This window comes from Tiliqua scincoides, chromosome 1 (assembly GCF_035046505.1).
Source record: "Tiliqua scincoides isolate rTilSci1 chromosome 1, rTilSci1.hap2, whole genome shotgun sequence".
In the NCBI taxonomy this organism is placed as follows: domain Eukaryota; kingdom Metazoa; phylum Chordata; class Lepidosauria; order Squamata; family Scincidae; genus Tiliqua; species Tiliqua scincoides.
Window position 1 is genome coordinate 62,496,610 of NC_089821.1, and position 26,760 is coordinate 62,523,369.

At 45.7% G+C, this 26,760-nt stretch overlaps 1 protein-coding gene across 1 annotated transcript in view; it reads left to right on the forward strand.

Annotated features, from left to right (window-relative positions):
* Positions 1-26,760, forward strand: part of LOC136644124 (NACHT, LRR and PYD domains-containing protein 12-like) — a 135,719-nt gene that overhangs the window by 68,775 nt on the left and 40,184 nt on the right. The window contains exons 4-6 of the mRNA XM_066619683.1: positions 7,276-8,947; positions 21,937-22,107; positions 26,154-26,323. Coding sequence (XP_066475780.1) covers positions 7,276-8,947; positions 21,937-22,107; positions 26,154-26,323 — 2,013 coding nt within the window. The remainder of the gene's footprint in view (positions 1-7,275; positions 8,948-21,936; positions 22,108-26,153; positions 26,324-26,760) is intronic.

Sequence of the window (26,760 nt, forward strand, 5' to 3'; positions counted from 1 at the left end):
AAATGTTAATTAATGCCATATGGTGTGTAGAGATGTAAAATTTCTGAAAATTTTGAAGCTCAGAAAAAAACCTGTTTTTTTCAGAAAAAAACGGAAATTTTTGGAAAAATGGAAAAAAATGCTACATTAGCACTCTTTTTTCTTGACTTGGCATAAAATTATCACAACTAGCGTATTAAAAGTATAGTGTATCCAAACAATTATTACAAACAGAATTTAGTTTTTAATATTTATTTGTGTAACAAATGGAGCAACAATCTCCTGAACTGTTTACTAGTTTATGTGGAACAGACAAGAAAACCTCCACAAAACAATTTTTAAAAATGCAGAAGTAACAATTATTCCTAGACCAAATCCCTGAAGATGTTCTGTATTCTGCAACATTTGAAAGTACCCTCCCAACATCAAGTCCTCAATGTGATGCTTGTCTTGTAATCCAGTCAAATGCAGTAACAGTGCTATCATCACTTCTATTTCCACTTTTGAATCTTGGATCCAGCAGATTTGCAGCAGCATGAATTGGATGGCAACAAAATTCTTCCCTTTTAAAATAAAATATTTTACTTTACTTTCTTCTATAGTTGTAAGTGGAGATATACGGAGATTTTCAAAAACAGTTGTTTTTATCTTGGTCATTAGTTAAGGAATTTCTGACAAAACTGCACTCTCTGATTCAGATGCAGTGATTGCTGCAGCAATTGGCTTTAGAATCTTCAGGGAATTTTGCCGCTGAACCCAGAAGACATCCTGATCAAGAACAGTGTTTCTCACACTCCTGGGTACTTAAAGATCTTCAACTATTACTGTTTCTTGAAGAGCTTCTTTGTTTTTTAGTGAACTTTCAAAGGAGATCACCACTCCAGCCGACCGAGTTTGACTACAGAGCTTCAGTGTCACAATTTTATTCTTTGCATTTTTTCTACTTGCTTCTTCTTGAAAACTGCAGCTACAATATGAGTACCTTTTACATTTTATAACTTCTTTTGCTCGTCTATAGATCATTTGAAGGTGATTCAGTATGAATTATGAATTCATCATGAATTATCCATTTCATAATATCATTAAGAAGCAAGCTGAGCCCATGAGATGCACATTCTATTGCAGTAATATGTGGATACTTAATTAAATCATTATTTACACAAAGGTTATAAAGAGAAACTAATGTAGCTAAATGATTCTTGGAATCAGATAAATGTAAACTCTTACCTTTTAAAATTAAGTATATACTGTACTTTCAGGTCCTTTTTTTGGCTCTGTATTTTCTTCCAATTCTTTGAGGCCTAGTGAAGAGGACAGAACAGAATCAAACATACCCACAGAATCAAACATACCCACCGACATGCAAAAACAAAACTGGAACCTTTTTCTTTTCTTGTGGCAATAGCAGCACCTCCTAAAGGAAGAAATGCGTCTTGTTCTTGCATTGGAGAGTTCAGTTTGTAACCTCGGACTTGCTTGTCCTCAGTGCACAGAAATTAGAATAATTTGATACCATACTTATTTTTTAGAAATGATTTGGAAAATATTTGACCAGCTTGTCTTAAAATATTTTATTCATCATTTTTAAAATAACAGTCCATAATCAATTTTTTTCTTTTTTCAATTTTTTGGGAAAAAAACAACAAAAAAGTCTAAAGGGAAAAAAAACAAAAAAATGGTTTTTTCTGAATTTTTCTGGTTTTCTTCCAGGCCTTCACATCTCTAATGGGGTGACAAAAATGTGTGGGCCCCAGATGTCAAATGACCTAGCTGCACCACTGGGGGGCAGTGCACTGTCCAGGAGGCAGATGACTCAGAAGCTACCTGTCTCAACTCTTTATTCTTGTTCTCTTTGACCTGTGGGGTGTGTCCCTTCCATACTTCCATCCATTCTTTCTCTCTCTCCTCTCATGATCCACCAACATGCAGACCTCTCTGCATGAGCTCTGACCAGCTGCATGGAGTCTACCATGCCATGAGGACTTACACACCCATGTGAGGGGAATAGCTCTAGGATTCCCTGTTCCAAGCCAAGGACCTGTCCAGTTAACAGAGATGTACAATCTTGTGAACAGTACATTTGAAACATTTTTACTTCCTCTGCTCCTGTTTTCATTGTTAGCAGCAAACTAGCAGGGGTTGGTGGGGAGCAGTCAGAAAAGGGGTCTTTAGCTGTATGACGCTGCTTGATTTAGACCCTCTTTTTGAACAGTTGAAGAGTCAGTTGAAAGATAGAAGCAGCTTGAGAAAAGTCTTACACACTCACTCACCAACACAAGAAAAGGGGTGGAAACACACACTAACTGTACAGCCATGTGACTGCAGGAGACAAAGACACAGAAAATAGAGGCATTGGTGAGTCTTGGGCAAGGGAATTGTGTCTCTGAACACCTTTCATGGTGTTTAAAACTGGGGACGCTTGTTCACCCTCACCTCTGCAGACCAGCACAGAACACCAGGAGAGCAGAAGGCCACAAAGTGCATCTGTAACACAGCATGGCTAGTTAGTGCATTCCCATTCCTCCCATTCGGGGACAGACTGAATGCCTGAACTAGACTTCTTCCTCTCTGTAGAACATTAATCTTCTGTTTTTTTAATTTCAGATTAGGTTTGCATAATTTTGAGTTGTGAGTATGGAGAGAAGTGTGAGAGAAATCCTTTATGATGCTCTGACAGATCTCACTGAGGAACAGTTCAAAGATTTTAAATGGAAGCTACGGGTCTGCAACTATGAAGGACAAGGGACTATCCCCTGGGGTGAGCTGGAGGCGGCTGATAGAAGGGTTGTGGTAGATCTCCTCTATGGCTGTTATGGTGAAGACAATACATGCATCTCTGTATCCTTGGAAGTCCTTGGAAGGATCAACGCCAGAAGCGTTGCTGGAAAAGTACAGAGAGGTAAGAAACCTCAGGATACTTAAGGATCTTCTCTTATTGCCCACAGCATCGCCAGCATCCATGGAAACCCCAATATGCCTGTCACCCATGTGGTGGTGTCCTGACATCAGTATGTCATCAGTGCAATGTCCAAGGACCCAGTCAGCACGTCCAGCCAGAGAAGCACTGCCAGGATAAACCAAGCAGAGAATGGGGGCAGGCGCAGGGTCAATTAGCAGCCTTTTCTGGGGAGGACACCCTGCTGCCAGCCACTAAGAGCGAGCAACACAGCAGCAGGCAGTATCTCCAACCATGAGATGGTATCCCAAGGACACGACACCTATGCAGTAACACAAGGATGCCACAGCACCCCCACCCCACCCCACCCCACAGGAGCTACTGTGGCACGACACACAAAGTGCCAAAGCAAAGAAACCACTAAGGGTAGGGCTCATCCCTCTATCCCATTCACACAAACACACACGTCCAGTAATACCTTTTTGAACAGAGCAGGGGTTAGAAAGATTACTCATCAGGTTAGAAGGATAACTCCCTTGGGAGAATCCAGCCATGTGAAACACATGCAAAAGTCTCTTCATGGCATGGATTTGAGTCCCTGCCGGTGCAGTCACCAACTGGAAGGAATACTTTTGCTATGGGAGAGAACTGAATAAGCTACAAGGAGAGCCTCAACAGCACCCAGGCAAAGCGGGATGCTGGTAGATCACTGCACAAAGAGGCAGGCTGGGACCCAGACAAGACAGGTGAGTTGCCTTAGGGCACAGTCCTATGCATGTCTACTCAGAAGTAAGTCCTATTGTACTCAGTGGGTCTTACTCCCAGGAAAGTGTGGATAGGATTGCAGTCTCAATCAGCAATGCAATCACCTTTTGCATGACTGGCCAGAGACAGAGACTGGCAGGGACAAAAGAAGAGGGAAAAGCGGGTCTAGATAGAACCCAGACAGGCTACTCTACAAAGCCGCTGTCTTAGCAGGAGACCCAACCATAGCAGGAGGCAGGCAAAGAACACCCCGTCTAGTATTTAATCCATCACTGCAAACAGGCACACCTGGCTGGGAGGTTGCAGAATATGCCTCTTAGAGGGAGCACTGCATGGGCCAGTCAGTGGGCTGGCCTGTAACAGGGCACCCACTACAGCAGCCTGCCCATCTGTCCACACTCACACACAGCCCATGTCCTTTGCTTCATCAGTGGCACCTGTCAGCATGGCTGTCCCTCTGCTGCCTTCCCATCTCCTTGCAACTGTCTGCTACACATTATGGCAGCAGAGAACAGGGCGCTGATGACCACTGAGGAGCCTGCCCTCCTTCAAGCACAAAGCGGCACAGAGTGAGGATGGTGCAGATCCTTGAAGTAGGGAGGTCCCTCCCCCCACACTGCTCCATCTGAGGTGAGAACCAACTAGGGTGAGAAGAAGGAGCCACCCTCTGCTAGCAAAGAGGCGGAGTGGCCAGGTCAAAGTGTTCATTGAACAGCATGAGTGATAGGACAGCATCTGGAGGAGAAACACACAGGTGGGGCTGCCAGCCGTCTCCTCCTGACAGAAGAGTGGCAGTTGTGCCACTGCAAGTTCTCCAAAGAGAGCCAAGTGAGAGGCCAGTGATGTCTGGCTGCACTGGGGGCTTAAGTATCTGCCAGGGAGTTTGCAAAGCTGTGGGGAAGCCTGACTGGAAACAAAAATGTGGCAATTCCTCCAAACTGATAGCTGAAAAATGTGCAACAGACTTACAGCTCAGTCCTTTGCATGTCTACTCAGAAGTAAGTTCCTTTGCGATAGCAAGGAAGGCATTATAGGATTGCAGTCTTAATTTTGTATTACCCCTTCATTACTGGTAGACAAAAGTAGATCTTCAGGAGTAACTGTCATATAATCGCCAACTGATTCAAGCTAGAAACTAGCTTCTCAATCTTTTTTTCTTGATGGTACATTATAGTTAAACCTATGAACATCCTATAGTTTATATAGTTTAACCTATAGTTTAACCTATGAACGTATGGGTCTACTTTGACCTGCCCCAGCTACTTTGCTCCCCGTTTCCAAATCAATATAGATGAGAATGTGAAACTTTCTCACCTTTTGCCAATTAGACACAAGCAGCAGAATTCTCAATCGAGAATTCACCTTTATATTGTGCTTCTGTCTGATTAGCCCCCATAAACATCCCAGCAACACTGTAGTTGGATTTCATGGAATTTTACTGTATCAATTATATCCTATGACACCTTTAATTTGCTCGAGGACTGGACTTAGCTCACTTGGAACAAGTCAGGCGTCAGCCTCTGTTATCTGCACTTAATTCTTGTGGATGAGCCGACTCTGTGGGATAGAGGCCTGCCAGGACAGCATCCCCAGCAGTGGCTGGCATGATTACTGCTGACATTCTCTGTCCACTTGAGAATTTAGTAGGGCTGGAGAGGCGTCAACAGAAATCTGAGGCAAGCAGCAACTGACTCCTCAGGTAGTGCTTAATCTCTGCATTGTCCATACTATTTTGTCCAATTTTTAAGGCACATGGAATTTCTTCAGTTATTTCTCTCTGTTTATTTTCCAATGAACTTCTGCTCCTGTGCATTTCAAAAGCCCCTTGTAGGTTGCAGGTTTTGTCATGTTTAATCCAGAGACTGAAAATTCCTTTCAATGACAGGCCAAATTCTTATGTAGTATCTCTGTATGAAGTTACTTTGATGGCAGAGGGATACCACAATATTGTCTGACAACCCAATCCTGAGCTGCCTGGGGCTCCCAGGCTGAATCCTGTGCCTGAATCCAGGCTGAATCCTGTGCCGCCGTTGAATCCTGTGCCTCAGGAGAAGGGGACGTTCATCCCCTTCCCCCGAGTAAGGCAAGCAGCCCCGCAATGGGGCTACTCACTTTACCACCGACCAAAAGGTTGGCAGTAAGGAAAAGGCGCTCATGTAGGGCGCGCAGCCCTCCATGAGCACCCTGGATCCTGCGGAGCGCAGTGGATCCTCCTCCCGCCTGCCCCCCAGCACACCTCCCACCCGCAGCCTGGCACGCCTCTCTCCGCCCCCCACCGGCTTCCCCCCCTCCCCGGAACTTCTCCTCCCCCTGTCCACGCCCCGCCTTCCGTTCCGCTGCTCTGCAGTCTGGTGGACCGCCAAGCCATGGAAGCTGGGCAACCGCCCCATGCTAGCCTAGCACCAGCCGGTGTTGGGCTAGCACCAGTGGGAGCCCGGCGGTGAGCCCTAGAAAATGTGCCTTATGGCACGTTTGCAACTGTGATTGGCGGCACGGCCACCGACCACAGGGTTGGGCTCTGAATTGGCTCAAGGACTTGATGGCATGGTAACAGTTTCCCTTTCTGAGTAGCTTTTGTATTCAGGGTGAGGAGGATCTGTCTAGCTGAACAATCAAAATCAAACACTTCTGTTCAGCTTCAGATCTGAAGATGTCAAACTGTGCTTAGATTAGGATTTCCCTGAATATTTATCATTAGTGGTCTGGAAAACAAATTTGTCCAGAAAGATTTATATGACTCATGAGCCTGTTCCAATCCCAGAGTGCATATTTAAGATTGTTTTTTCTTTTTAGTTTTGGGACTGACTCCGACACCTCGAGCGACAGCAGAAGGTAGGGAGACACTGCATTGGTGGTGCTGCATGCTATGGGCTGGCTGACCATAGGCTTGGGCCGTAAATGTATTTTCATATGCATTTTTACCAGAATTGTATTTATACTCGTACGTATGTATTTTATGGAAGTGAAAATTTCCTTCAGAAAACATGCAGGCATCCTGCGGTGTCTGCAGATCTACTTATTTATGGCCCCCGCAGCCCCCCCCATGCCCCCGACACTCCATTACCTATGCTCATGTTGGTTACCTTCGCGCAAAGGGAAAATGTTCCTTGCACAAAGCTTCTAGCAAGCGGAGCAGGCAAGCAGTCCGCAGCTTAGAAGGGACACGAAGAGAAAGATAAGTTCCTGCTTTGTGTTCACTCCGCCTGCTCCGCTTGCTAGAAGCTTTGTGCTTATAGCATTCGTTTAAAGCAAGCAACTTTCTCTCTTTGCACAAAGGGAACCAACATGAACATAGGGAATGGAGTGTGGGAGGGCAGGGGTGGCTTTGGGGGCCATAAATAAGTGGAAGGTAATCAACATAAACATACTATAGGTAATGGGGCATGGGGGGCAAGGAAATATCAGGGAGACAGGGTTGCCCCTTATCTACAGTTTCTAGTATCCAAGGCAGGAAAGAATCCCCCTTAGATACGGGACTGCTGTATAAACGTTCAATATAATGTTTACAAAAGTCAAGCAAACAAAAAAGTAAAATCAAAACAATAGTCACAAAATTAAAACTTACAATATATACAGATAAATAATGTATATTTTTCTCTGACATTTTTAAACACTAATTTGTATCACTCTCTTAGATTATAGATTGGAGTACAGGAATGATCTTAAAGAAAAATTTCAAACCATGAAAGACCAGAATTCTCTTCCTGGTGAATTTGTTCTTCTAAAGGAACGATATTCCAAGTTAATCATCCTAGATCATCACCGGCCTGAAAAGGAGAGAGAACATGAAATCATGACTTCAGGGTGGAAGCACAATCAAGTAATGAGGGACAGAGACAGCTGTTCTATTACCATTCAAACACTATTTCAGCCTGATAAAAGTGGACTCATCCCAGACATAGTTGTGCTGCAGGGGGCTGCAGGGATTGGGAAAACAATGACAGCCAGAAAAATCATGCTAGACTGGGCCTGTGGAGAACTTTATCCAGATCTGTTTGATTACGTTTTCTACATTCATTGTAGAGGAATGAATTTTGGCACAGAAGAGAAGAGTTTGGCAGATGTGATTTTAAGACAAGGGGCCAATAAAGATGCAATTAAAGGGATGCTGAGGAATCCCCAGAAACTCCTGTTTGTAATTGATGGGTTTGACGAATTAAGGTTTTCCATTGATCAGCCTGAAGATTGCCTGTGCAGTAATCCCTGGAAGAAGGCATCCACGAGTGTCCTCTTGAGCAGTTTATTTAGGAAAACATTGCTTCCAAAATCTCGTTTAATCATCACAACGAGACCAACAGCCCTGGAGAAACTTCATCTGCTCCTGGGGAGATCACGTTATGCTGAGATCCTGGGATTTTCACCAGAGGACAGGAGGGAATATTTCCACAGATTCTTTCCAAACAAAGAACAAGCAGAAAAAGCTTTCCGAGTTGTCAAACAAAATGAGACGCTCTTCACCATGTGCTTTGTTCCCATTACATGTTGGATTATCTGCACTGTCATGAAGCAACAGTTGGACAGAGGTGAGGATCTTGTGCAGTCCTCAAATACAGTCACTGCCATCTATATGCTTTACCTCTCCAGTTTGTTCAAGCCATCCAAAAACCATGGAAAAGAACTGGTGCAAAGAAACCTGAGAGGCCTGTGCTCTTTGGCTGCTGATGGGATCTGGAAACGGGAGATCCTTTTTTGTGAAGAAGAAATACAGAAGTACGGATTAGACCAGGAGGACTCCCTCCCCCTCTTTCTGAACGAGAACATTTTCAAAAGGGACCTTGAATGTATTTGTACCTTTAGCTTCATCCACTTGAGCTTTCAGGAGTTTTTTGCTGCTTTGTCTTATGTACTAGAAGAAGAAGATTCCTTGTCTCCTTATCAGGATGTGGCAACATTGTTAGAAATCTACAGCACCTCCAGACATGACTTGGCATTAACAGTGCGCTTCCTGTTTGGTCTTGTAAATGAAGAACAAAGAATGAGGGACTTGAAAAAAAAGTTTGGATGGAAAATTTCACCTAAAATTAAAGAACTGTTGTTGCAGTGGGTGAAAAACGTGACAAAAACAGGAATATTATGTAACAAAGAAATATTACAAGACAAAAGAATATCATGTTTGTCAGGTATACCTGAGGTTGGTTGTTTGTTGTACGAGACCCAAGATCAAGATTTTTTGAAAAGCTCGCTGGATCATGTGACTTCCATAGAATTAGATGCCTTCTATATTACTGACATGGACATAGTGAGCACATCATTTTGTTTAAAGAATTGTCATAATTTAGAGATACTGGATATAGAGTGGAAGCACAGGTAAGTACAGCAATAGTTTGATATCAAGGAAACTGGTATTGACATCAGTATAGGAATGAGGAGGGGTAATAAGCCATACCATTTGTCCCGTCCAAAATATTCCATCTCCCTTCCAATGCCCACTTTCTGGCTAATTAACACCTCCCCTTCTCCGAAACGGCAGCTGTGGTGTGCAAAGGAACTACTGAACACCTTATCAGTTTGAGAGCAATTAGCTGGATTTATTGCTACACAAACACTCCCTGGCACTCCCTCTTGTCCGGAGGCTTTCCCTTCCCCCAAAACTTCACTTAGTGGGTGAGTAGGTCCAAAGAAGCTTCAAAGCAGTCCAACAGAATCTTCCCAGTCCAGTGGTGATCCAGCAGCATTCCCACATCTGTCCTTGGATGGGTCCAACACATCTGTCAGGCAGAGTCTCGACATCCCCCTCCATTTCTCATGCTCCTTCTGCAGCTGCTTTTATTCTTGCAGAGTCCCTGTTATGCAAAATGAGGCTGAGGCTGAGGCTCAGGTGTGAGCCACCTCTTTAGTTCATGCAGAGTCCCATCCATCCAAAATGAAGTTCAAGTGTGAGCCATCTCTTCAGTCCATGTTATCTGGTGTGCTCCCTGGGGCATTTCGTGGGCCGCTGTGAGATACAGGAAGCTGGACTAGATGGGCCTATGGCCTGATCCAGTGGGGCTGTTCTTATGTTCTTAGGGGGCATTAGATTCCCCCTCTGTCCCTGCCCTCCTTCCAGGTCCAATCCACCCCTTGGGCTGCCTTCCCCACAACCAGTTCCACCCTTCCCCTGCCTTCCCCTTCCTGGAAAAGCCGTTCCACTGCCTGGCAGAGAAATGTACTGCCAGTTGCTCCCTGCGTTCACTTTAGTGTAGCAGCAACTGAATGGGAAAAATTCCCATTTTGGCAGCTGGTGGTCTCCTTGGGGGAAGCACCAGCTGAATGGGGAGACAAAGTCCCCTCTTGTGAATACACTGTAGTTCTTGTTAAAAATCAGTAGTATCTGCAGTGTTCAGAGATGTGACAGTCCACTGAATTAACTGTGAATAAGGACAAAGCAGGAAAGAGTCAGAATGCAACTAGTTTATAGACTCTGAACATTACCAGCGAGGTTCAGAATAGATTGTGAAGAGCTCCAGAAGGATCTCTGCAAGTGGAGAATGGGCTGCAGAATGGCAGATGAGCTTCAATGTAAGTGTAAAGTGACACACAGGTGGGCAAGAAATCAGTTCACATAAATGCTCATGATTTCTGAGCAGTCTGGGACGAATCAGGAGAGAGATCTTTGGGTGCTGGCGGACAGCTCTGTGAAATCAAGAAGAAGTGGTGGTGAAGAAGGCCAATCCTATGCTTGGGAAATTTAAAAAAGGGATTGAAAATATAACAGCCAATATCATCCAGTTCCTCCACATTTCAAGAAGAATAGAGTGGAACTGGAAAAGGTGTAGAAGGGAGTGACCAAAATGATCAGTGGGTGGGGAACCTCCCTTACAAGGAATAGCTACTGCATGTTGGGCTTTTCAGACTAGGAAGAAGGCTTCCTGGCGGGGGGCATGATTGTCATCGAATCCTATACATTCCCCTCTCCCCGGCAATGCAGCAACCTCTGCATCCTATGGTGGGGGAGTAGTTGCAAAAGTTTCTTCTGGGTAAGGGAGCAATCATTCCCTTACCCGATGGAAAGCCTCCCTGGAGCAGGAGGGTCTACTTGGATTTGCACTAGCTAAATAGGTAATATAGGTCAGTGTGGACAAACACTGCAGGATTGGGTCCAGGAAGGGGATAGTATATCTGTGTCACTGCTGCTGCAAAACCAGTCACCTTCCCTGGACCCAATCCATCCATCCCCAGCCACTCCCAGCTCCATTTTGTCCCCTTTCTACCCCATTACGCACTCTCCCTCCCACATCTCCTGCTGATTTATCTGCTCCAGCAAACAGCGGGAGAAGCAATGGAGTGGGTGAGTAGGCACAGGCCTTCCCACTGTTGTGCTAAGTGGCGCACTGTCAGAGCACCTTTTACGACTGGCGCTGACTGCTTTATGGAAGTCGGTGCCAGTGGAAGAGGAGAAATGAAATGACATTGCACGAATCTGTGGCGTAAGTACAGAACTGGGCCTGGGACAACTACAATCATGCACGGAATGGAGTGAATACAGGGAAGTTCTTTTCCTTCTCAGGCAAAACCAGAACCAGGGGACATTCACTAAAATTGACTGGTAATGGCAGCTGACCTAGATGTCTTAAAAGAGTATTGGACAGGTATATGGAGGAAAAATCCACCCGAGGTTACAAGCCATGATGTCCATATGCAACCTCCAGATTTTAGTAGTAACCTGTCTCTGAATGCCCAATGCAAAGGAATGGCAAACAGATACAGGTTTAAAGTTTATTGTTTACTTGAGTACTCCCTGAGTACTAGAGACATCTAGTGGGCCACTGTGTGAGTCAGGAAGCTGGGTTCAATGGGCTTTTGGCCTGATCCATCAGGGTTCTTCTTATGTTCTTATATTCACTGCTTTCTATCAGAAAGTACAGAAATACTGATCAGAAATATTGATCAGAAAGTACAGAAATACCCGGATACTAAGCCATCAGGGCTTTGAAAGTCAATGTGAGCAGCTTGAAGTGCACATGAAGCTAGAAGCAAACCGCCCGGAGAAAGGGTGGCATCAGCTAGAATATTTCTGAGCACGATGTTCCATTCTGCCTCAGAGCAGGCCCTTGACCAGAATTTCAAAAATCTAAGCCAGGCTAGGAATTCAATCTGATGCAGCCCTGCTTCAAGACACAATGCTGCATAAGGGGCACAGAGGGGTATCGCAAAGATCTTGTAAAGAAATCCGGATTGGACGAGCTCTGCTGAGGTAGAAAAAGCTGATATCCAGACAGGGATACCAAACAACAGTTGCGCCAGGACCCTTTCACTTAAGAATCTGCGCTGTCGCTGGGATATAAGAATTACCCCAGGAATAAAAAAAACTGTAGGGTGGCTTGTACTAATAATTTACTTGACAAAATAGTAGCCTGATGGTGAGATGTCTAGTTGTGCCTGTAAAGAAATGGAATGCCAAGATACTTGAATTCTTTAACTTGTTGAATTGCCTCCCCCCCCCCCACCCAAGACTAAGAAATCAGTTTCCATTGAGAACCAAAACCCATAATTTTGGACTTTCCCAAATTCAGTCGCAGTTTACTAGCAATCAAATATTGTAATCAAGAATTAATGAGACGCTGCAAACCAATTTTCGTGTGGGACATTAATAGCATGTCTTCTGTTCAACAAGAGGCGGAGCAGCAAATTGCCCAATTTACAATCTCATGGGCAGAAGCTCCGGGGAGAATACACATTCTGCTGGCAGTGGCAGATGGAAAACAGCCATAAGGTACCTTCTGGTATTGTGCCGAGTAGTGTGCTACTGGGGTGACAGCCAGAAGAGCCTTCCCACACATGCTGCCAAGCGCCTATCAAACGTCAAAGAATGGGAGGAGCAACAAAGGTGGGGGTGACTGCAGGAGGGGGTGGATCAGTTGGATCATATCCCCTCCATCAGCAGCCTCCCAGCTCCCTTTCTCTCTTGTGCTAGTGAAATAGCTAGTGCAGGTCAGAGAAGACCCTTCACTGAGCAGGGGGCTTATGCAGGCGTAAGGGGATTTTAGTATTTTATCTTTGATTAGGCCTTTCACTATCTTACCTAGAAGATGTTCGGCTGCTACCTTACCTGTTAGGCTGACCAAACAGTCTGTAATTTCCCAGGTTCCCTCTCCCTCCTTTTTAAAAATTGATGTGACATTAGCTATCCTCCATTTCTCTGGCACCGTGACAGTTTTAATGGACAAGTTGCATATTACAGGGGGCAATGCTAACTTGTGCTGAGATAGGCAGGCTGATTGGCCTGTGCTGAACGCAGCGCAAGGTAAGTGCAGGCTGGGGTGCTACTAGGAATAAGGGGATTTTCTTCCCCTTTACCCATGTTGTGCGCCATCCTGCCCTATGGGGCTACTTGGATCTGTGCCCTCAGTTTTGTAGATGCAAATCCAAGCAGCCTGTGTAATACTGCTTAGGTTGCAGACAGGGGTTTGGATCCCTCCTGCCACCCTCTCCCACCCTTTGCACCAGCCTACCCAGGCCGGCACAAACTTATGCTGTCTGGGTGCAGGTCCAGTGCTGCTAGACCAGCGCATGTCCTTGCACTGGCCTAGCTTGCTCCCAAGCAGCCGCAAATGTGCTTTGTGGCACGTTCACACGTGCAAGGGACTTGAGCCAGCTCAGGGGTAAGTTTGGATTGCACTGTTAGAAGCAACTAACAGCTTCTTGATCAGATGCTATCTGGACCTGATGACTTATTGAGCTGTAATTGTGTGGGATGAATCTGCCAGCAGAACACACCTTCCATTGGGCACGGCTGTCGGAAAACAGCCATAAAACGCCTTCTGACAGTGTGCTGAGTAGTGCACTGCTGAGGTGAGGGCAGAGAGGCCAAAGCCTTCCAGGGTGCGTCGCTGTAGCACCAGCACCACCCAGGAAGGAAAAATGGTGAGGGAGGTGGGAGTGGCTGAGGGGAGGGATGAACTGGGGCTGGAGGTGGTGAAACAGGGCAGGGAGGGAGGAGGACTGGGGGGCTGCAGGATGGATGAATCTGGTGGCGATGGTGCAGGCCAGATTCTGTTTGCTCCAACGGCAGTCTCTCTGCCCCTTTTCTCTCCTCAGATGTGCGCTAGCGAAATTGCTAGTGCAGGGCTTTGGAGACCCATGGCAGAACAGGAGGCATATGGAAGGGTAAGGGAACTTAAGTCCCCTTTCTCCTCAGAAGCCTCCTGATCTGCCCTCCTGCTGGATACAGCATGCCTCTTGTTTGCGCAGCTGCCCCAGGCTGAGTGGGTGGAAGGATATGATTGGGCTGTTACTTTCTCCTGCTATTAAACATTTAATTTTTAATTTGACAATTGTCAGGAATTCTCTGACAATCACAGCCCCTAGCTGGCGGGCTTGCCTGTCTTTTGTTTTGGAGAGTCACTTTGCTTCCACTGCCTATCTAAACCTGTGAGCAAAAGCCAGATCCTGGGAAGAGCTTCTTCACTCAGGGTAAACAAAGTCATTAACAAGAGAAAAACAGCTATCCTCTGTAATTCCAGGTCTAAGTTCAGTCAAGGAGTCCCTGCTCATTGAGCCACTGTCCTCCAGACCCAGGTGCTGCACACTTGGTAGGGGGTCAGACAAGAGAAGCACCTATTTACAGCCAGGAATGAGCAATCAAGGACCTTCACTTCACGTTGCTTAATGAGCCCACTTCTCAGAAATTTCCGAAGGTTTTTGTGGGAGGAAATAGCAAAAAAATCTGGATCACCAGACTGTCTTGCCTGCCGTCCTTCACTTAAGAACATAAGAACAGCCCCACTGGATCAGGCCATAGGCCCATCTAGTCCAGCTTCCTGTATCTCACAGCGGCCCACCAAATGCCCCAGGGAGCACACCAGATAACAAGAGACCTCATCCTGGTGCCCTCCCTTGCATCTGGCATTCTGACATAGCCCATTTCTAAAATCAGGAGGTTGCGCATACACATCATGGCTTGTAACCCATAATGGATTTTTCCTCCAGAAACTTGTCCAATCCCCTTTTAAAGGCATCCAGGCCAGTTGCCATCACCACATCCTGTGGCAAAGAGTTCCACAGACCAACCACACACTGAGTAAAGTAATATTTTCTTTTGTCTGTCCTAACTCTCCCAACACTCAATTTTAGTGGATGCCCCCTGGTTCTGGTGTTATGTGAGAGTGTAAAGAGCATCTCCCTATCCACTCTGTCCATCCCCTGCATAATTTTGTATGTCTCAATCATGTCCCCCCTCAGGCGTCTCTTTTCTAGGCTGAAAAGGCCCAAACGCCGTAGCCTTTCCTCATAAGGAAGGTGCCCCAGCCCCATAATCATCTTAGTTGCTCTCTTTTGCACCTTTTCCATTTCCACTATGTCTTTTTTGAGATGCGGTGACCAGAACTGGACACAATACTCCAGGTGTGGCCTTACCATCGATTTGTACAACGGCATTATAATATTAGCCTTTTTGTTCTCAATACCTTTCCTAATGAAGCATAGAATTGGCCTTCTTCACTGCCGCCGCACACTGGGTCGACACTTTCATCGACCTGTCCACCACCACCCCAAGATCTCTCTCCTGATCTGTCACAGACAGCTCAGAACCCATCAGCCCATATCTAAAGTTTTGATTTTTTGCCCCAATGTGCATGACTTTACACTTACTGACATTGAAGTGCATCTGCCATTTTGCTGCCCATTCTGCCAGTCTGGAGAGATCCTTCTGGAGCTCCTCACAATCACTTCTGGTCTTCACCACTCGGAAAAGTTTGGTGTCGTCTGCAAACTTAGCCACTTCGCTGCTCACCCCTGTCTCCAGGTCATTTATGAAGAGGTTGAAAAGCACCAGTCCCAGGACAGATCCTTGGGGCACACCGCTTTTCACCTCTCTCCATTGTGAAAATTGCCCATTGATGTCAATTGCCCATTGACACCCACTCTCTGTTTCCTGGCCTTCAACCACTTCTCAATCCATGAGAGGACCTGTCCTCTAATTCCCTGACTGTGGAGTCAGTCATCTGCCTTTAAGTGGAGTCACTTATCTGCCTTTCCCCCTTCTTCCCCACTTCCCTTCCCAAGCACCACTGAGGAGAAACTCCTGCTGCAGAGCTGATTGAACAGGCACTCTTTGGATCCTTTTGGAGACCACCTTACAATGTGCCCCTTCCTGCAGGAAGTCCATTTCTGCTTCCTTCTTTGCATCCTTCTTTACAACTAGTCATGGTTTCAAAAAAAGACCTTATCTGGGGTACCTACACCACTTTCCTTATTGTTAAGAAATTGTCAGGATATTTTGGCACAACCTGAGGAAATTTGCTGCCTGAGCATGGCAAGACCTGAAAGCCTGGGGCCTGTATCTAAATGTAAGCCCAAGGCCAGAGTAAGGCTAAAGGAAAGTGTACCATGTGACCCTGGACTGACCAGTGGTGACTGTATAAATATGCTGAGTCACAGTGACTATGCAGCCCCAATGCAAGTCTATGGAAGAGGGGCTGATGCAACTTGGGAGGATGATGCAGCGAAGTCATGAGAAGATGAGGAAATGAGGATGAGGTCATCCCTTACTCAATTGGTCAGGGGAGGTATAAAAGGGAGGCTGCTAGAGCCTACCCTTGTGGGTCGTTGTGAGGAGTTTTGGAAGAGCGTGAATCTGTGTTGGCATTACTGAAGAACTGTGCTTGCTGTTTCGCTGCTGGTGAGACTGGCTATTTGTATCATATGTAAATACAGCTTGGTGGTGGACATCTGCCTGGCTCGTGTTTTCATTCCTTCTCCAAGCTATCTTGGATCACTTCGGGTGCCAGCAGTGCACTGCACTACAATTGTCTGTGGGCTTTGCTTGCCACATAGCCCCAACGGAAATGAAGGTGGAAAATATTCTCTTCAGGGAACTACAGACACAATCATTCTCACTTTCTCTCTTCATCCCCCCCCCCCATTTTAGGGAAGGAAATCAAGAATATGTACGGCGTTTCTGTGAAGCAGTGATGTATCTGTGTAGCAAAGTAAGAGAGATTCGGTAAGAAAATATGGATTGCTTTATAATTTATCTTGCTGGGCATTCGTAAAGGTGAGATCACAGCTCTGGAGCTTGCAGTGATGTGCAATAGTCTCTCTATAATGAGTATGAAAAAGCTTCAGTAGTATATGATTTAAGTCCTGCGTGAATTCTTTGTTTCAGAATCCAATCCAACTTTCCAGGGTCAATGCAGCCATGCCCTGGAACAAGGCGTTTGATGCATCCTAGGGTGGGAAGGCGGTTCCAAGGCCTTCTTTAGGCAAGGGAACACTTGTTCCCATGCTTTGGGGCTGCATTGCACCTGCATTGGCCCTGGAATGTTGGTTAGGATTGGGCTGTCAGCCTCATTTATGTCCAATACTTTCATTTCTCTTGAGGTTATGATGTACTTGTAGTAGTCCTGTGATGAATTATGTCCAAATGTTTAAACTTTCAGTATCTAAACATAATTCATATTGAGGAATTTTTAGTTAGTGTTGGGTTTTTGAATCATCCAAAATAAGATAGTTGGGCAGTGCAATCCTCACTTGCACTGAAACAGGCAGGGTGGCGGGCCTGCACAGAAGTGACGACTTGACAAAAGTGGCACTGTTGAAAGGGCAGCCTGTATGATAATTGGTCTCTCCCAGTGCGTCAGCAGCATCTCCTCCTCTCACCTCTCTTGCTCTGTAGAGCATTCTTCTGTCTCCTCCTCCCAGGGTCTCAGCAGAAGCAGCACTGCTGATAGGGTGGCAGTGGGAGAGCCCAATTATAATGTGGACTGAATAAAGAACTTCCTTGGGTGATATCCAGCCCATGGGCCTTATTTTTGACACTCTGATCTAAACAGCAAGGGCTTCTCAACTCTGTCGAAGGCCTTAGCCATCTATAGAAGCCCCCATGGACCTTTCCCTGTTTCATTGGGGCAAGTCTACCTCCCAGAGGTGCAATTTGGACGTGACTTTGGTACTGAGACAGAGCAGGATGACCAGATGCAACAGAGGATAGAGTCCCTATACATTTAACCAGCGGTTCTCAAACTCTCTGGGAGAGTTTGAGCCCCACGAAGTCCTTGCAGGGGTGGGGGAGGCAGCGATGCGATCCCCAGGATTGCGTTACTAAGGGGCTACAGGGACTGGCATGCACTTACCAGTCCCTGCTACAGCCTCCTGGGCATGCGGGGAGCCCTGCGCGACCATTTGCAGGGCTCTCCAAAGCTTAGAAAGTGAAAGCACAGCGATCACGCCCCACGTCCGCAAAACTGGAAGTGGAGCGTAATCGCTCTGCTTTCACTTTTTAAGCTTCGGGGAGCCCTGTGGATGGTCGTGCAGGGTTCTCTGCGCCCCCAGAAGGCTGCTGCAGGGACTGGTAAGTGCATGCCAGTCCCTGCAGCGCTCTTAGCGACACAATCTGGGGATCGCGTCGCTGACTCCCCCCGCCCCTGGCCCTTCAGGGGGCAGAGGCCAGGGCCCACAGACTGGGGCATCTTAACACCCTAGTTTGAGAAGCCCTGCCTTTAACCATTGCATAGAAGTGGGAATTTTGGTAGGTGCAGCTCAACACAGAAGGGTTTTAAAAGCAGCACCTGTCAAAATTTCCTCTTCTACACAATGGTTAAATGTGTAGGCACTCTGTCCTCCATTGTATATGGAGGTCAGAATATATAAGGGAGAGGCTTACTAATTTAGAGTGTGTTGCTTAAATCATGTGTTATCATTTTCTTTTACAAACGCCAGGGGCACCCTAGAATGCTTCTTGAGGGGGAGGCTGTCCACTGCCTCTGGGTACTAACCCCCTTCATGGTTCCTCCCTGTAGCCCATCAGGGAGAGTGACAACAGGGCCCTAGGACTGGGCCCAGTCCTCTGGCCTGGTAGCCTGACACCCAATTTCATAGGGCTTGGTGCTGGCATTGGCCTTGAAAGATGAACCCAACCTTGGGGATTTGGTAGGTGTTGGGTCTGGAGAGGAGCTTCCAGTGACCTCACCCTGATCCAGGGCAGTATCCCCTAGTGGTTAGCATGCCCACACCATTCCTATTCCACTCTCTTCCCTGTTTGAACACACAGCTTGCTGGGGAAAAACCTTGGTAGATACTTTAAAAATGAATATTATTCCTCATAAATGTACTATGTGCAATTTTCTTATAGATACCACAAAGTTATTTTAATAAGTTCTATACTTTGTTTAGGAAGTTTTTATGGGGTTCTGCAACACCAAGGATTTCATTGAAACGGATGCAATTGTCACATAAGGAGTGAGGGTTTGGACTTCCCGACCTTAATCTGTACCATTTTGCATACTTGCTAACTTTCTGTAATAGATGGAATAAACAGCAGAGTGAGATACCATCATGGGTGGTGTTAGAAATGTCTGTGTTGGCTCCATTGTGTAAATGGGTAGCACTGGGGTCTAAACATGTTAATAATCGACAAGTACCTGTGACAGTAATCTCAGCTAGGCATATTTGGCATATGATGGCACGGAAGTTTGAATTTGATCCCTATTCCCACTGCAGATTAACGTTATGGATGAATCCAACTTTAGAGATTAAGAGGGAATCTTTTTTATGGAGGAGCTGGACTGAAAGGGCAATTTTTACATTAGATCAACTTATTGATCGGGATCAGGAATTTTTTTCATTTGATAGACTTAGTGAACAGCATCACCTTCCAAAGTCTGCCAGCTGGCAATATTTACAGTTGCAACATTCATTAGTTTCTAAATTTGGTCCCTCTGCATTATCTGCTTCACAAACTCCCCCACTTCTAGACGTACTTATGCAGTCTGTTGATATGAAGAAGCCAGTAATATTTGTTTATAAATATCTAATGTCGTGTACTAAGTTTGATACACATTTACTTCAAATTAAATGGAACTCTGAATTGGAATATCCTATCCTGGGTGAGCAATGGGCTGTGGCACTTAAGAATATACAGGCAATATCTAGAGATCTTAAATTACACCTAATGCAGCAAAAAATACTCTTTAGAATATACTGGACACCACAGAGGCTACTTCTTAAAGGACTTAATAAGGAATCTAGATGTTGGAGATGTTGGACTTTGAATGCTACACTTACACATATGTTGTGGTCATGCCCTGTTATTGTAAGCTTTTGGGATGAAATAATATTATAAAGATAGTACTACAGCAACCTTTAATTTTTACGGATATGTATGTAATTCTTAATTATTTACCCGTTATCTGGAGACTCACACCTGGGCACTCTGTGCCCTCACAGTAGCAAAAAGTTCCAATTACTTCATTGGAAGGAGAGATGCCCACCTACTTATGCCCAATAGACGAACGATATTTTACATTTATCAGTATTCGAGCGAATGGCCTATTGGCGTCAACTGCGTATGGATTTGAGGATATCTGGAGGCCATTCCTTGACATAATAACATAAGCCGCATGAAGTGTTGATATGCAGATACTCTGGTCATGTATATGTATAAATATTTCCCCCCCCCTTTCTTTAAGCAATTCATAAGCACGTATCGATGTTATATTCTCTTTTTTTGTTTTTGTTCTGTTTATGTAAAACAATAAAATTTAAGGAAAAAAAAGAGCTGTAGGAATTTATGGCTACACCTTTAATTCTGTCTCCCAAGAGCGCTAGGATACAAGCCATGATGGGTTTATGCAACCTTCTGGTTTTAGAAGTAGGTCACCTCAGAATGCCAGATGCAAGGGATCAGCACCAGGATGCAAGTATCTTAGTGTCTTGTGTGCTTCCTGAGGAATGTGGTGGGATAATGAGAGATAAAGAAAGCTGGACCAGATAGGCTTGATCCAGTGAGGCTCTTCTTATGTTCTTTCATTCCTCCTGCCTCTTGGTTTTCTCTTGTCTCTGCTTCTTCATTTCATCTGTTTTTGTCCTCTCCAACCCTCCTGCCATTCTCTGCTGGGAGGGCTCCTTGTCCTCCCTTTCTGCCTCCTTCTCAGTTTCTCCCTTCCTGTTTCCTCATAGTCCTCTCCTTAAATCTCCCCACCTCACCTGTCTCCACCCTTCCCTACTGCAAGTGCTGGTCCGGCCCTTGTTAGGACACTGCATGGTCTGTTGCTTGGTGATGTGCTGGAACCTGACCCAGAAGTCTTTAAAAGGAGACTGGACAGATTTATGGAGGAAACGTCCATCCCAAGATACAAAGCATGATGACTATATGCAACCTCTGGGTTTTAGAGGTAGCCTGTCTCTGAATTCCAGATGCAAGGGAGTGTCAACAGGATACAGGTTTCTTATTTTCTCAAGTGGGCCTGGTGGGCAGCTGGTGGCCCACCGTGAGTTATAGGAAGCTGGGCTAGACGGGCCCATAGTCTGATTCAGCAGGGTGTCCTTAAATCTGACAAATACATGCTGTCTCTTTTAAAACTAACATCACACTACAACAGACACCTAGGAAGCGAGATGACTGGAAGCACCAGCATTCACCCATCTCCTGCTCACTCCAGGACATATACTCAGTGAATGGAATGGAGGGTGTCTGTCTGTCTCTTTGCCAAATGTGTACTTGACATGTGCAAGTTAAATGCACATTTGATGCAACCTGATTTCATGATAGTTATTTTGTGGTGATAATTCCAGCTAATTGGGCAAAGTGAGACTTTTTCAAGTGATCCTTCTCTGATATTTAGCAGGGGGACTGTCATTGTCCCTCTGCACCCCAGTACAGAGTCTTTTCTAGTGACTGTTTGCTGGTGTTCCTCTGCATTTTTAGATTGTGAGCCCTTTTGGGACAAGGTGCTATTTAGTTTTTTATTTTCTCCATACACCTCTTTGTGCCCTTTTTAATTAAAAAGCATCATATAACTTTTCTTAACAGTAATCCCCATTAATATTTTATTATCTATCTTCAATGGAGAGGGAGAACACAGAACATAGCTGTAAAAGAGAAGCTAGACATACAGCCCAACCCAATGAGCTTCAGTCGCCAGCGGAACACATGCTCTGCTGGCTGTGGCTGCTCAAAGCAGCCATAAAGCACTTTCAGGCAGCATGCTCAGTGCCAGGCTGGTAGGAAGGCCTGAGACTTCCTGCATGTTTTACCAGACCTGCTGAGGCAGGAGAAGAGGCGGGGTAGAGAGAAACAGGAATGGTGAGGGGACAAAACTGGGCAGGGGGCATAAGGGGGTGGGGAGGCTACAAGGAGGGTGTGGGTCCTGTGGCAATGGCGCACACCGGATCCTATCCTCCTTTTCTGCAGCTTCCTGCCTCCTTTCTCTCCTTAGACTTCTCTACCAAATCACTAGCACAGGTCTGAGGAGACCCACTGTAGAGTTGTGCAGGGGTAAGTCCCTTTAAACCCCCTTTCTCCGCTGAAGCCTCCTGATCCATCCACTCCCTGCTGTAACGTGGTACTTTTGTCTTCATATCAATACCCTTTTGTGTAGGTTGTCTTACTTTACACTGACAGCAGATGGCTGTGAGGAACTTTCTCGTGTTCTCATTACCAACCAGACCTTGGTGCACTTGGATTTATCAGAGAACACGCTAGAAGATTCAGGCACAAAGAGATTGTGTGAAGCGTTAAGACATCCAGACTGCAAGCTGCAGAGTTTGAGGTGAGTGCTTGATAGTGAGTATATTATTATTATTAATATTAATATTAATATTATTTATTTATTTATTTATATACCGCTTTTCAACAAAAGTTCACACAGCAGTTTACAGAGAAAAATCAAATAACTAATGGCTCCCAAAAGGGCTCACAATCTAAAAGGAATTATAAAAGGATATCCATAAAAGGATATTATGTTCTTTATTCCTAACAAAGCTGAGGAATAACTTTTGATATGCTCCAAGATGTTAAGCAGAAAGAGAAAGTGATGCCATTTAAGCCAGTCTCAAACCACCCATTTCTGGGCGAGGTCATCAAGCAAATGGTGGCTTCTCAGCTCCAGAGGGCCTTGGATAAAGCAGATTCTCTAGATCCTTTCCAGTCTGGCTTCAGGCCAGACCTGGGGGTGGAAACTGCCTTGGTGGGTGACCTATGTGGGGGAATGGACTGGGGAAGTGTGACAAACATGGTAAAATTCTTGCTAGGTTTGACTCCATCTTGCAAGCCAGAAGCCATTTTGCAGCAGCTGTGAGGAAAAGTGCTTGTTAGCAGGCTGAGAACAGCTGCATATCAAACACCTTGCATTGGCCAAGCAGAGAATGTGATAAATTAGCTAGTACCATGTCTCTCACTAGAGAGACCCGTGAATCTCCAGTTAGGTCAGAGTGAGTGTCCAGCAATTGCATCAGCTGATGAGGTCATAATCCAGAAGCTTCAGCAAATGATGGTGCTGGGGGTATGTCTATGTAACACCCTGGCCTTTGAGATGTGGGGTGCCACAGAGCTCCATCAGGTTCCCCTTGCTGTTTAACCCTGTAGGAAGTGATCAACTTCTGCTTCCTGTTTAGCATTAGAGCTAGTTTCAGTCAAGTATTTAGGCCATTGGCAGCCTGCTCTGTGGTGCTATAAGTGTAAATTGGGTAAGAGGCACTTTTTCAAGTGGGTGCTCCTTTTTTTAACAGGGGGAGAGTAACTGGCCCATCTCACCCCAGCAGTGTCTGTTCTAGTGGCTGTCTGCTGGTATTCTTTTGCATCTTTTTAGCCAAAGTTTTCTTGCTTAAGACCCATTTCCTCCTGGCAATGTGTTTGCGCACCATTTCCAAACTTGCACTCTTTCATAGGCCCCCAGAGGAGAAATGCCTTCAGAAAAGATTCAAGGCATTTCCATATACCTGAATCAGACTTGGTTCAAATGTGATCCACTGGGAGCAAGCGTGCAACTTTTTTCAGTGCTGTCCATGGTGCTTCTGTATAGCTCCCTATGTAAACCATACTCAGAAACTGCTTTCTCCTAAGAAAATACTCCCCCTAACTTTTTTTTTTAACATCTCCAGCCCTTGTTGAATCTCGCAGGGTAGGGCCTCAGGGTGGGGGCTCCTTGAGTTAGAACTCTGTTGAGGTATCTGCTAAAAGAGGAGCTGAGGTGTTTTACAGGCTTATCGCAAACAAAGCTACAGTGGGTTCTCGTTATCCATGGGTTCTGCACCCATAGATTTTACCCAATGTAGGTACCAAGCCTGTGTCTGGAGGACCCTTTTGCAGCAAATTTCCAAAATGCACATTTTGGCCCATTTTCAGCAAATTTCTGAAACATGAGTTTTTTCCTGTTTTTGGCAAATTTCTGAAATGCAGACTTTCACCTGTTATTGCGAATTTTTGAAATGTGAGTTTCTACCTGTTTTCTATAATTTTCAGATGCACCTGGGACACCTTCTGAGGTGTGGGGAGGCTGCCTGTGGTGATAAGAGTTGGATGGGGACCCACCTTACTACCTCCCTTACTTATTAAAGTAAAGAGGCTCTGATGATCCTGCAGTAACACAAAAGATAACACTTTGGCAAAAATGGCTCATGCATAATCATCTTCAGGAGGTGATTACAGGTGTGCGCCAGTTTGCAATGTTCCGGCTTATGCTAGAATCGCATAACCGACACCCCAACCCTCCAAAACCGAGGGGAGCTCTGCTCCCCTCCCCTCGAGAGGCTTGTCTGAGCCTCCCAGAGGCAGCACACATCCATGCACTGCCTCTGCAAGGCTCAGACTGAGGGAAATCGCGTCTCTCGCTCGATTTCTGGTTTCATCCATGAAACTGGAAGTCACACAAGAGATGTGATTTCCCTCAGTCAGAGCCTTGCAGAGGCAGCACGTGGACATGTGCTTTCTCTGGGAGGCTCAGACAACCCTCCGGAGGGGAGGGGAGCGGACCATCCCCTTCCCTGCGTAGGGTTTGCACTGAGAGTAGCTCCAGAAGGATCTCTCCAGACTGGCAGAATGGCCAGCAAAATGGCAGATGCGCTTCAATGTCAGTAAGTTTAAGTCATGCACATTGGGGCAAAAAATCAAAACTTCACATATAGGCTAATGGGTTCTGAGCTGTCTGTGACAGATCAGGAGAGAGATCTTGGGGTGGTGGTGGACAGATCGATGAAAGTGCCGACCCAATGTGCGGCGGCAGTGAAGAAGGCCAATTCTATGCTTGGGATCATTAGAAAAGGTAATGAGAACAAAACTGCTAATATTATACTGCCATTGTACAAATCGATGGTAAGGCCACACCTGGAGTATTGTGTCCAGTTCTGGTCGCCACATCTCAAAAAAGACATAGTGGAAATGGAAAAGGTGCAAAAGAGAGCGACTAAGATGATTACGGGGCTGGGGCACCTTCCTTATGAGGAGAGGCTATGGCATTTGGGCCTCTTCAGCCTAGAAAAGAGACGCCTGAGGGGGGACATGATTGAGACATACAAAATTATGCAGCGGATGGACAGAGTGGATAGAGAGATGCTCTTTACACTCTCACATAACACCAGAACCAGGGGACATCCACTAAAACTGAGGGTTGGGAGAGTTAGGACAGACAAAAGAAAATATTTCTTTACTCAGCGTGTGGTTGGTCTGTGGAACTCCTTGCCACAGGATGTGGTGATGGCAACTGGCCTGGATGCCTTTAAAAGGGGATTGGACAAGTTTCTGAAGGAAAAATCCATTACCGGTTACAAGCCATGATGTGCAAGTACAACCTTCTGATTTTAGAAATGGGCTATGTCCGAATGCCAGATGCAAGGGAGGGCACCAGTATGAGGTCTCTTGTTATCTGGTGTGCTCCCTGGGGCATTTGGTGGGCTGCTGTGAGATACAGGAAGCTGGACTAGATGGGCCTATTGCCTGATCCAGTGAGGCTGTTCTTATGTGTCAAGCGCCACTTGATCGCATTCCCAATCCCTGTTGTTAAATGGCACACAACTGTATAGATTTTTTTGACTCAGTGAGACATCTCAATTCAACTCTATGACAAAGGCAGGCCCCTGCCCCCCCTTAGTTGCAACTCTCAGTTTTTTTTGGGGGAGGGGGATTATGAAAAGTGAAATATGCCACTTGTTCATACAGGGGAAGGGTAATGGGGTGGTTGCTATAAGCATTTAAGCTTATAGAGCCACAGAGCAAGCTGCAGGTAGCCTGAAAACTAGCTTTAATGCTAAACAGGAAGCCATTAACTCCTGCGTCCTGTCTATCGTTTAGCTTTTCATCAAGCATTCAGGCCATCAGCATCCTGCTCTGTGGCAATATTAGCTAAATGCCTATAGCAACCTGTTTAAACAAGAAAACTAAAGATGTTAATGAGCACGGCGGAGGGTGCATGGGGGCATTGTGGGGGCTTCTATTTTTACAGCGCCCATCGTATCCACAGTTTCTACTTCTACAGGAAATTTGTGGAATGGACTGCTATACGGGGGCACGCCAGTACTCTGTTTTATTGCTGATTCGAATTTTATAACTTGGGCTTTCTATTCTTTTATTAAGAGGTGACTGCTGGAGGTTTGTGTTTTATTTGTGTTGTTTTAATTATGTTTGGCAACTTTTTGAGAGCTTTATTATTTTATGGTCCTGAAAGCCACTTTGGATGCCCTCCGGGCAGAAAAGTGGGTCACAAAACACAGTCAATTCTCTTGAAGAGGATTCCTTGGATTTTGTGAAAAAGGCCCCATGGCTTTAAATGGTGATAAAAAAATAAAAGGACCCATTTTGGTCTCTGTTCTTTTTTTCTTGCAGTTTGTTCAATTGCAATATCAAAGCAGCTTCATGGAGGGACCTCTCTTCTGTTCTCAGCACCAACCAGAATCTGACGAATCTGCTGCTGTATTATAATGAATTGAGAGATTCAGGACTGAAGTTGCTCTGTGAGGGGCTAAAACACCCAAACTGCAGACTAGAAAGAATAAGTTAAGTACTATCTATTGTTTTGTGGTGTTATGTGGTGTTGGCATTGTTGTGGTGTTGTGTTATTGTTGTGCTTGTTGTAGTGGTAGTGGTGGTGGTTGATGAACACCTGTATCTGAAGGATGTTTGCACAGTCACTAGATCTGTTGTCTAGCAGTCCAATCCTATCCCATTCTGGCCCGTGCTGCATGCTGTGGGCTGTCCTGCTAGCAGACCAGGCAACCCAAGAGAGCAGTAGCATCCTGGGAGGGGGGGGAAACGCATTGGTTGCATTGGTTCCTCCCTGCACATACCCTGGATGCTCCCTGCCCTCCATCAGTCTGGTGATGGCGGTGGCACCAGCCAGGATGCCCCCGCTCCGCTCCCTGCCTCTATGGGCGGCAGGACTTAAGAGAGTGCGTGCAGTGGCTCTGAGTGGGTGCGGGGCAGCGCCAGGCCA